The sequence below is a fragment of the Puma concolor genome, chromosome C1 (assembly GCF_028749965.1).
Source record: "Puma concolor isolate L17-30 chromosome C1, mPumCon1.1.hap2, whole genome shotgun sequence".
In the NCBI taxonomy this organism is placed as follows: domain Eukaryota; kingdom Metazoa; phylum Chordata; class Mammalia; order Carnivora; family Felidae; genus Puma; species Puma concolor.
In genome coordinates this window covers 71,874,287-71,886,375 of record NC_141674.1, presented here as the reverse complement: position 1 = coordinate 71,886,375, position 12,089 = coordinate 71,874,287, and the positions used below count along the sequence as shown (strand labels likewise).

Below are 12,089 nucleotides of genomic sequence, written 5' to 3'. Positions count from 1 at the left end.
TCTTGTCAAAGACTGGTGAATCTTGTTTTTGTTCCTGGGACTAATGGTTGTTGTTTTGCTCCAAGATTTCTCTGAACCTGAATACGACTCAGTACGATGGATTCAGTAGATTCCACGTATTTACCCTTTGGATCATATTCTTTCATTAATAATAGAAACTTGTGGGGCGCCTGGGTGGCTCAGTTGGTTAAGCATCTGACTTTGGCTCGGGTCATGATCTCACGGCTTGTGAGTTCGAGCCCTGTGTCGGGCTCTGTGCTGACAGCTCAGAGCCTGGAGCCTGCTTTGGATTCTGTGTTTCCTTTTCTCTCTGCCCCTCCCCTGCTCATGCTCTGTCTCTGTGTTAAAAGTAAGTAAACATAAAAAAAATTAAAAAAAAAAAAAAAAAGAAACTTGTGAAGGAATCACATGATGAGAACAGTTTCATCAGTACTATTTTTTTTTTATTTAAAAAAAAATTTTTTTAATGTTTATTTTTGGGAGACAGACAGAATGGGGGAGGGGCAGAGAGAGAGGGAGACACAGCATCCAAAGCAGCCTCCAGACTCTGAGCCGGTCAGCACAGAGCCCCACGCGGGACTCGAACCCACGAAGCACAGGATCATGACCTGGGCCGAAGTTGGACGCTCAACTGACTGAGCCACCCAGGCACCCCAGAATTATTTTTGAATCAGCATGCTGTTCGGATGCCAGTGATATTTGAAGCAGAGTTTATCTAGTATACCATACTTTCCGCTGGGCGGTAACCTTTCCATACATTTGTGTCTCCAGATTACCTTTGACAATAAAGCTCACAGTGGCAAGATCAAAATCTATTTTGGCAGTGATGCTAAAATTGAAGAATGTAAAGACTTGAACATATCCGGATCTAGTAAGTATGTCCCATGCTTGCCCGTTGTGAATTATGGATGATCTTTGACACTCATTTTGGGATTCAGGATGTTTAAATGCTTTATTTGGATGGCTATAGGAAGAAAGAGCTCCCGAAAATTATCAAGCATTTAACTCTATACAGAATATCCTAAAGCCTTGCCTTTTTGTTCAGTTCCAGTAGATGTTGATTGATTACACACCTTAAGAGAGAAGGGGTTCCCGGTCATTAGGATCACTGTTTCTGGGGCCAGACAGCCTGGGTTTGGGTCTTGGTTCTGTTCGTTATGCCTGTGATCTTGGACAAATCACTTAACCTCTCTATTTCTAAGTACCTTTCTCTATAAAATGAGGGTGATGATAGTGTCTGCCTTCCAGGATGCTGAGTATTCAGTGGGTTCAAATGTCAAGGAAAGCACCGAAAACAAGAGTTGGCACATAGTGGTTGCTGGGCACTATGGAAAAAGGAAGAAAACGCCTTAGTGAGTGAGATCGACCGGCTTGTAGAATCTCTGATGTGTCACGAATAGGAATAAGTGGTGGAGGTGAAAAGGGATGGGGATAAAGAAAGCAAAGGTTAACTTTGGGGGCAGAGGGAGAAAATCTACCAGTGATGGTTGGGGAGGTTATACTTGGAGCTGAACCTTTGACAGCAGGGAAGGATCAAGGCCCTCGGAGCTCAGAGAGCAGCCTGTCCAAACATTGGGGGGTTTACTCGGTGGTTACTCAGAAAACATGTCTTCGTCCGTAATGTAAAGTGGACTCTGTGGAACTTCTCACAGAGGGGTCAGGATGGTGTTGATGGATTGTCAGTATTTTTTCACTTACAAGTTTCGTTGAACTGCGTTTGCCTCAGACAGGATTGTCAGGACAACATAAAATGTGAAATGCCCATGGTTTTTAACTCTTTTAGTTTTGTTTTAATCTAGATTTGTCTGTGGGCCTGTTGCTTTTTCAGTTTTACGATCCATCTTAAGGATTCTGAAGGTTGGGTTTCAGTATTTCCATTAACTGACTCAAGGTTTTAGTCCGCGTAGACAGTTTTAGTTTCTTTCTGTTTGAAAGCGGTTCCTCTTTCCCAGCACACACGCTGCCTCCCACAGAGACACACGCAGATCAGATGCCTAGTCCGGTATAGGTTCAGCTATTTTATGTGAGAAAAGCTAACTTTTGTCACGAATGAAATGTGGTTTGGAACAGTCATTATGACTGAAGCGTTAGTCAGTCAAACGTGTTTCCTTCCTCCCCACAGGGCTGCTAGATGTCGGGGAGTTTTCCTTGCCTATTACTCAAAAGGGAAGAGTTCTGGCTCCCTTCTGTGGCCAGTGAAGAGAAATACTAACCTCACAGACCCCTTAGTAGGAATACTGACATCTGAGTTTCTCCCAGAGCCGTGTCTTTTGAAGAAACCAGATTCTGTTACTAGGAGAATATGAATTTAAAATAAAATGATGTGACATGAAACCCTTAAAAAGTTGAAGTTTGGAAACCAGCTGAGAAAGTGGATCCCCACCCCCCCCCCCCCCCCACCTCCCACCTTTGTCTATGGAAACTGTCTGCCCTGGCTTTGGGGGATGTGGGACAAAGGCAAGGGTGACATCTAGTGGAATCTTGGTGTTATTTTCCGAAAGTTCTGAGGCTCCTTCGTGTCCATTCACTTATTCTGAGGCTTTTCTCTTCCTCTTGTCATTACCTGTGTTACCACAGGGCAAAATAACGAGGGGTTGTCCATTTTCACATAGAAACCTCAGATTGCCTTTTATGACTTCGAATACTTGTCCCCAAGTTTGCCACCAATCTTCACTTTAACTGGATTTTATAAACTTAGCAAGTCAGGCATGAGGGGCTGGAGGAGGTAGGTATTAGTGGGCAAGGTTCCCCACTGATGGGTGATTTCCCAAGTGTTTCAGGGAAAGGGGGTGTGGTAAATAGGGGAAGCCCTGGGTGAGAGCGGCAGTGTGTGCAAGACTGACTCCTTAGGACCTCTGGGAGGACTGGGTGGGGTGTAGGACTTCCCCAACCAGGTTGGCAAGGGCATCCCTCTGGATTAGTGTTCTATAAACCAAGTTTGACAAATGTTCCTGTGGGGGTAACAGATTCACTGGAGTAAGAAAGCACTTGTGATGTTCATAAATAACTTTTTGTAACATGCCAACTAGTTTTCTCAATAGGTGAAATTAAAACAGAATATGAGAGAGAGCGAAACCAAGAAACAGACTCTTAACGATATAGAACACACTGATGGTTAGCAGAGGGAGGTGGAATAGGTGATGGGGATTACAGAGCGCACTTGTGATAAGCACAGGGTGATGTATGGAAGTGTTCTATATTGTGTACCTGAAACTAATGGAACACTGTATGTTGACTAACTGGATTTAAAATGAAAACTTAAAAAAATAAAAAAATTTAAAAAGGTGTCTGAAGTTAGTATGACAAGAACAAACAAACAATATAATACTGGTTTCTGTGTTAGGAAGGATGCTTTATCCTTCTAGATCTGGGCCTCCATTTTCCTATTTATAAATAAGGCCCAGTATAAGAAATCATAGAGATTTTGTTCTAGTTGTATGTCAGAAAGGAAGGTATGAGATGCTCTCCTTGCATTTCATAAGGCTTTCAGTCCCATATTCCCAAGAACTGTACCTATTTCCTCCATCTTATTCCATGGCCTAGATAGATAGATAGATAGATAGATAGATAGATAGATAGATAGCCTTGATAGATAGATAGATAGATAGATAGATAGATAGATAGATAGATAGATAGATAGACAGACACATAGAAAGATAGGTAAATGATAGAAAAAGAAAGAAAGGAAAGAAAGAAAAAGATACAAAGAAAAATATAGCTAGATAGATACATACTTATGTACATACATAGAAAGATAGATTGATACACAGATACATAGAAAGATAGGCAGGTAGATACATAGATAGATTAGGTAGGTATGTAGAAAGAATGATACATAGATAAAAAGATACATAGGAAGAGAAAAAAGAAGAAAGGAGGAAATAGATACATAGATACGTAGAAATACACACAGATAGAAAGATACATAGATAATAGAAAGAAAGATGGAAAGGAAGGAAGAAAGAAAAAGTCTGTCTTCGGTTCCAGTTAAGTTGTTTTCTTATCTACTCATTAGATGTTATCACAAGATAATTTAAGCTTCTTCACTATAAAACGGCTGAAAGTAAATGTAAGTGCTAGGTGCTAGGTACCGTTGCAGCAAGCACTGGGCATAAGTGATCTCACCTGATTTCCTGACAGCCCATGAGGCAGGCCCAGCTGCTCCCCCTACTGCAGTGGAGGCGTCTAAAGCTCAGCACGCCTCGATAATTCAGTCAGTGAATTGCACTTACTCGCTGCCTATGCCCTTAACGCACAGGATGAGCTGTTTGCCCTCAGACACTCTTGCCGTTGTTGCTCACGCCCTTGCATTACTAAATCCATACACACTTGGTCTTTTTGTTAGATGCCTTTTCTGCAGAGGTGTCGCTGTGGAGTGCTCCGATTTATAATCCCCTCTGAGCACGCCACTGAAGTTCACCTGCCCTCAGTCCCATTCCCTTGTCCCATGGCCCTTCTCAGTCTACTTTTTGAGCTCATCTCTTCATAATGCCCCACCTTGCTGCCCCCCCCCCCCCCGCCCCGTCCTTCCTAGTTGTGTTTTCCTCTGTGGTCTCTCTCAGTGGCTATGTTCACACCCGTGGCTTTAGCTGCCACCAAGTTTTCCTCTCTCGTCACGAATGTCCAGACTGAGCTCAGCTCACCAAGACAGAAAAACTGGAGTCATTCCTGGATGGTCCTTCTCTCTTCTTGCTTAGGTCCCTCTGGAGACCAGGTTGACTCTTGGTCTCTCACAGCTCTGTGCCTTCTCCTCTCCCTCAGCCCTTCACAGGTTCTAACTTGGATTATTCAGTAGTCTTCTCATGTTGTGCCAGTGCTCTCCATTTATTCATAAACACACTGAGGCATTAAGAAAGCACAGACACTGTAGTGTTGAACAAACACATACAGTCCCCACTTCCTAGAGTCAATCATTTAGTGGGGAAGGTAGGCATCAAATGATACACAACAAGAAGCACTATGAATGCGTGCTGTTGTTTGCCTGGGACTGTTCCAAGTGCTTTCATATATGAGCTTGTTTAATCTTCACAACAGCCCTATGATGTAGAGTTTTTTTTTTTTTTTTTTTTTTTATTCTACCTATTTTGAGGTGGGGGGGGCAGTGACAAAGGATGAGGACCCTGAAGGACCTTCCCCAAGGCTTCACAGCCTCTGAGTGCAGAGCTGAGGTTCAGAGCCAGCTCATCAGGCTCCAGAGATTGTGTCTTTCCTTTTTTGCACTGTCCCTGTGTTCCTTGCTGTGTGTGCCATCTTAGAAGACATCATTACGGGTTCAGTGGCCATCACACAAAGAAGAATGAAAGGAGCTATGAGTATGTATACTTGTGGAGAGTGCTGTGAGAATATAGGAGGGGCTAATAAAGATGGGAATTTAGGGAATTCTCTTCCCTAAATATTTAATCTGAAATGTTTAATATTTAATCTGAAACCCAAGGCTGAAAAAGAATAATTTGACTTGTATGGTATGCTCCAGGCAGAGGGATCAGCACTTGAGAAGTCCCTGAGGCAAGAGGGCCAGCAAATCTGGTAGGAGCAGGGACAGAGGAAGAACAGTGTCGCATCAAGCTAGAGAAGGTGGGGAAGAGCACCGAGGGGCAGGTGACGAAGCTGCAGGCATGGGCAGGGGGCCAGGCATTTGGAATGCTACCATCAGGTCTCCGAGAAGCAGAGGTTACAGGTACATCTTCCTCCAGTACATTCCCCCATGCTACTGTGTAGTCTGCGACCACAATTTGATTACTGCTGTGATTCCATTCCAAGAGGTGGTTTTCTCCATGTGCAGAAGAACTGGGACAGTACATAGTACACAGTAAGGTCAAGAAACAGAAGGGGGGGTTCTGGGGGCACCTGGTTGGCTCAGTCAGTGTAGTGCCCAACTTTGGCTCAGGTCATGATCTCACACACAGTTCGTGAGTTCAAGCCCCATGCCGGGCTCTGTGTTGACAGCTCAGAGCCTGGAGCCTGCTTTGGATTCTGTGTCTCCCTCTCTTTGTGTCCCTCCTCCACTTGCACTCTGTTTCTTTCTCTCTCTCTCTCAAAAGCAAATGCACATTAAAAAGAAAGGAAATGGGGATTCTGAGGAGCAGTGTTTTGAATTGTTCCTTCATTAACGGAAAATTGGATATTTGTGTTTTTATGAAAAAGAACCAGTTTTGCCTCTGTTGAATAGAGCCCAAATGGACCACCTTCTGTTGAGTTCTATTCTATAGGAAATATTTTTAGTACATTTAGCAGAGTTTATGTTTTTAAATGTATAACTTAACATCAGAGAATGTTTTACCCTATTTAAAGACTTCTAAATGAATGCAGTGTGATTTGTTTCTGATATTTAAGCATTTATCATTTGAACTTTTCAGACTGCCATTTTGTTTGAGAATTATTCCCAAGTAAGGTGTGTTTAACATTTGAATTCTGTTTTTGTTCCTCAGTTCAGAAAAACACCCAGTACGTGCTGGCGTTTGATGCATTTGTCATTGTGATATGCTTGGCATCTCTTATTCTGTGCACAAGATCCATTGTTCTAGCTCTAAGGTTACGAAAGGTAAGTGTGTGTTCAAATGTTCTCTCTCCCTTCTAGGCCTCCATCCTGTTTGTTCAGACAGTGGACAGTTGATGTTGGGTCATCCTGCCCTTTTTGGAGCTCTTGACTAAATTAGATTCCTTTGAACGACTGTCCCCCTACAAGGCATTAATCAACCTGAGGTGTGCAGGGTGGGTAAGGCTCCTGGCATGTCAGGTGGGATCAGATAATTATCCTGCTTAAAACTGAGCTGCTAAGCATAGGTGCACAGTGGTGAACTCTGAGGCTTTTGAATGTTTCCAGAATAAACAAGACCCTCTTAAATTCAGGCGTGATCTTAAGAACAGAGTAATAGCATGTGTGGGTTTCATCTTTTGTCTTCAAATCAGAGTTCCATTTGACAGGGAGGCATGGTAAATGGGTTATAATGAAGCACAGAATACTTTTTTCTATTTTTAAAAATAGTTTATTCTCTCCTGAGTTTCATTTTACCTTTTTACCCTCAGAGTTCTTGTGAATACATACTTCAGCTCCCCACAAATCTTATTCTGTCTTGTTGTATGTGTGTAAATGCAGACTGGGGTCAGGGGTAATACAGGAAGTCATCACTTGTGGATACCATCCGTGGAGCAAGAAAATAGTGTACGATCTATTTTTCTTACTCTTTTTTTAAAAATGTTTATTTATTTTTGAGAGAGAGAGAGAGAGAGAGAGAGAAATGAACAGGGGAGGGGCAAAGAGAGAGGGAGACACAGAATCTGAAGAAGGCTCCAGGCTCTGAGCTGTCAGCCCAAGCCTGATGTGGGGCTTGAACTCATGAACTGTGAGATCACGACCTGAGCCAAAGTTGGGCACTGAACCAACTGAGCCACCTGGGCACCCCTATTTTTCTTACTCTTGACCTTTGTCAACTTATTTTGTAAATAATCTGCTTCTCTTACCTGTCCCCCAAGCCTCTTGATAATCTCCATCGGAGGTCATGGTCCTGGGTCTGCCGAAGTTAGGGGGCACCATTGGGAGTCATGATTGACTCCCACCGTTGGGACTGGAACCAGGCTGCCCAGACCCAAATCCTGCCTAGCCTTCCCATGCCTCAGTTTCTTCTTCTGAAAATAGACCAGATTCGTAGGGGAGTCAGATTGAATGAGTTGATAACGTGTAAAATATTAAGAATGTACTATGCGGTAGCAATTATGACAAGAGTCTCTTGGTGTTAGAACATAAGCACTTGATGTTTGAGTTAACTTAGCAGGTACTAGAATGCTTACTTACTTTTAGCTGCAATAGATTATGGGGGAAAGTGGGCCGTAATCCCCACCCTCAAAGAGGATCTGTCAGGTTGGGAAAGGTAATGCCATATCATTTTACAGGCGAGAGCACTGTTTTGCGCTTGTCTTCTCCTTCCAGAGGGCAGTGTGGTTTGTAAGAAATGCTTTTTAAAATGTTTGCCGCAGAGATTTCTCAATTTCTTCCTGGAGAAGTACAAGCGACACGTGTGTAACGCCGACCAGTGGGAGTTCATCAATGGATGGTATATCCTGGTGATTATCAGCGACCTAATGACAATAATCGGATCCATATTAAAAATGGAAATTAAAGCAAAGGTGAGGGCAACCCATTTTAATGTTCTGCTCTTTCTTTTCTTCTGGGGGACCCCCGGCACGTTGAGATATAAAATCCTCATGGAGACTACTTTGAGTCTGATGTTTCCTCTCTTCTCACATCCATAAAACCATCTCACATCAGATGCCTGGGTTATTTCCTCTGACTTGATTCCTCATCAAGGGAAACTAAGGAAACTGTTGTTCTGTGAAAGACGATATCCCTAGGAATATCCCCCAGGAAACTCAGCATCTTCACAATAGGAACTGAGAAAATTGGCTGTTTGGGTGCGCTTCATTTTTCTTTTTTTTTTTTTAAGTTGCAGAAGAAGCAGCTGGCCCATGAACCAATCATGGCAAGAGCCAGTGGCGACTATCCATGACTGATGGGTGCGCTTGGAGGGGAGTGAGGACAGGAATACTGAGTGACCACTAGGCACCTGACACCTTCTTGTTGTTAGTTGATTTAATCCCATGACTACATCTTGACCCCCCCTTCATCTGGCTCTTCTCCCCTCCTTACTGTCAGTCAGCAGATGCTGACCACCTGAAGTGCCTCCCTCCTCTCCACCCTGACTACTCTGGCTTCCTTCACGATATCTTCCTCTCAGGCCTATACTACTATAGCATATTTCCTTTTTTTTTTTTTTTTTTTAATGTTTATTTATTTATTTGGGGGTGGGGAGGGGCAGAGAGAGGAGCGGGAGAGGATCCCAAGCAGGCCTCGCACTGTCAGCACGGAGCCTGACGGGGGTCGCGAACTCAAGAACTGTGAGATCATGACATGATCTGAAATCAAAAGTTGGATGCTCAACCAACTGAGCCACCCAGGCACCCCACAACAGTCTTCTCATTGGTTTTCCTGCCTTCCTCCTTATATTCCTCAGATCCATCCACCCCACTGTCAAACTAATTTGTCCAGAAGTGTCTAAATCCTCTCTGCCTCTCAGGGCCCCAACTGGGATGCAGTGTCCTCCTTTCAGCATGGTGTCTGGGGAACCCATCATCTCGCTCTGCCTCCCTCCCTGTCCTAGGTCTCCTGGACCCATCAGTGGTCGTCTCTAGGACATCCTGCTGGCTCTTGGCCCGTGCCTCTGTTCAGCCTTTGTCCATTGACCTGCAGTGCCCTCTCTCAACCTGCCCTCCAGGCCCAGCTCCATTCTGGAGTCACCCTCTGGAGAGCCCTGTGTGACATGCCAGGCATTGTGGCTCTCTTTGCACTTAGTATATTAAATTAGAACTGTGTTTGTGTGTTTGTCTCCTCAATTAGACTTAAAAGCCCTTGAGAGAAAGAACTGGGTTAGCAAATCATGTTGGAGCTTTCTTTCAAAAATAGGTGAATGGTATTGTTTGGTATTTAACAAACACCATTACTTTATACTCTTTAATGCCTAGGTCAGTAGTAAAGGCAGTTACTATTTCCAGATACTGTTTGAACAAAAACTCAGTTCAACCAACTCAAATACTAAAAGGAAATGAGAAACACATTTGGAATTGTGCTCTTTTCTTCTTCAGTTTGCGGGCTCTTAGTATCACATATAGAGAGGCAGTCAGTCCATTCTTTTCCAGTCAGTTTAAAGTGAGGTTAATACCCCGAACGGAGTGGAGTGTTTTACTCATGTCTATTTTTTTCATTCTTTAGAATCTCACCAATTACGACCTGTGCAGCATTTTGCTCGGAACGTCTACGCTCTTTGTCTGGGTTGGCGTCATCAGATACCTGGGTTACTTCCAAGCATATAATGTAAGGATGTGGCATCGGGTAGGGCACTAGGATTGAGACTCATTCCTTCTTTGGGTGCCAATCAGCTACTTTTAAATTCCCTCCTGTTGGTTTTTATTTCAGGTGCTCATTTTAACGATGCAAGCCTCACTGCCCAAAGTTCTTCGCTTCTGTGCTTGTGCTGGTATGATCTACTTGGGCTACACGTTCTGTGGCTGGATTGTTTTAGGACCTTATCACGACAAGGTGTGTAGCACTAATCCTTGCTTCTATGAATTAAGCACTTGGGACTCTTACAAGTGGGTCCCAGCACTGCCCTGCTTTCTACCCAGCACTGGCACGTACCCTCGACCTCAGTGAGACCTGTCTTTGCATTGGCTTTCTTTCCCTTTCCAGGATACTGAATATTTCCAGGATATCAAAGCAAGCACTATAACTGTAACTAGAGAGTGCATTTCCCTTGTCTGGGCTTCAGGAGGCACATATTAACCCAGCTGATCATCAAATGAGAAATATTTGGACGTGAGGTCACTACAGTAAAAATGAAAAGTAAATGAGGAAAGTTGTTACAATATCCTTCTAACTTAAAGCAGTAAGGTTTTCGTCCAGATTCATTGAGGAGAATGAAGGTGGACAAAGACTGCCCAGAATGACCCTGTTAGGTTTATGATTAAAATGATAACACATCTTGTCTTTGTAGGTGGTTTTGATTACAGTGTTCTCTTTGTGCCTTATTAAAGATCAGTATCTGAATTCTAAACTAACACTGGGCTTCACTCAGTAGCAGCAGCATCGTAGGGACATCAAAGTTATGTTCAGATGTTCTTTTAGAACAGTACATTTGATAGATGCCTCAGGAAATGAAATTAGGTAGGCCTTGATTTCATACCAAAATAAGTAAGAGGAATCATTGCATCTTATAGTTTTTCTTCCATGGGTCTCTGGCAGTTGGAACAACAGAAACAACACAATGAAAAATAATAGGCAGCTATTACTTGATGCTTGTGTGTCAGGTACTGTGCTAAGCATTTCTGTCTCCTCTTGTTTGGTCTCTACAGCCCAGGCTACAGGTTTCTTGGCTTAGTGCAGAGGATTGTGTTAAAGCGTATAGAACAGCTCAGCCTTCAGTTTTGACCTTGGTAGTCGCATGAAACAAAACATATGATCAAATCTGGTTCGCAAACTACTCACAAAAAGCGAGCGGTCCACAAAGCGCCAACTTCCTGTGTTAGCATACTAATGTAAATCCTAGCAACTTGACACACAGGCAAGCTTTCTCCTCTTTAAGTGTTACATTTAATATGTCCAGGGAGAATGACTGTTTTCCCTTTTGAGAAACTGTGTAATTAACAAAGTGACAATCCCTGGGTTAATCGTAAATCTTGATAATATTATTGCTCTTCCAATTCCATGCCACTGCTTTAAAGGTGACTCATGAGTAAAAATCGTAGTTTAATACAATCTCTCAGATCTGGAGTACTTACTATTTAGCGCTCAGGAAAATTTACGTTTCTCTTTCTCACTTACGTCCTGCTCTGGATGCTTATCAACATTCTTGTCACTAGGGGGCAGTGTTGTACTGTGCGGAATAAATACTGAGCCTAAGAATTTCTGCTTCAATTCACTGGTTTCAAGGCCTCAGGATGAGTGGTTCTTTCTCCTTTGCCCTCCATTTCCTCTACCCCATCATTACTCTGGAAGATGCTTAGATAATGTTGCTTGGATTTTACTAAAATAGCTACCATTCCCAAGCATTATATGTTAGATAGATATAGTGCTCAAGTTCTTTACCTCTTGCTGTCAACCCACCCAGCAGCCCTGTAGGGGAAATATTACATTTCTTTTACCTAAAATCAGGATCTTAAGATGTTAGATAGTTTTCCCGAGGTTACACAGCTAGTAAATGGCAGATAGGATTCACACCCAGGTTTGTGTGACCCCAATCCACCTGCTTTGACCAATGCCCTGTAGGGCTTTTCTTGGTATTCTCTAAAACAGATCATTACAAAAGAGCATTTGGTTTGACCCATGAATAGATCAACTGTGAGAGGAGAGCTACTTAATCAGTCTTACTTCCCTCAATGTGTCAAGATTACCTTGAAGAGAATGATGTTATTTGTTTTGTGAGTCTGAGTGTGTTTTCCTATGTTTGGTTCTGTCCTTTTAAAGAATCCAGGTGAGAGTGGGATTCTCTGGACTAGCACTGTTCAGTAAAAATATGAGAGCTCCAAATGAGAGCCACATG

General features: G+C 43.0%; 1 protein-coding gene across 2 annotated transcripts in view; it reads left to right on the top strand.

Moving 5' to 3' along the window:
• The window catches only part of MCOLN2 (mucolipin TRP cation channel 2), a 57,961-nt gene that overhangs the window by 33,544 nt on the left and 12,328 nt on the right, over window positions 1-12,089 (top strand). For both annotated transcript variants that reach the window (XM_086717431.1, XM_086717432.1), the window contains exons 7-11: window positions 772-871; window positions 6,429-6,541; window positions 7,975-8,124; window positions 9,764-9,865; window positions 9,968-10,090. In XM_086717431.1, coding sequence (XP_086573557.1) covers window positions 772-871; window positions 6,429-6,541; window positions 7,975-8,124; window positions 9,764-9,865; window positions 9,968-10,090 — 588 coding nt within the window. The remainder of the gene's footprint in view (window positions 1-771; window positions 872-6,428; window positions 6,542-7,974; window positions 8,125-9,763; window positions 9,866-9,967; window positions 10,091-12,089) is intronic.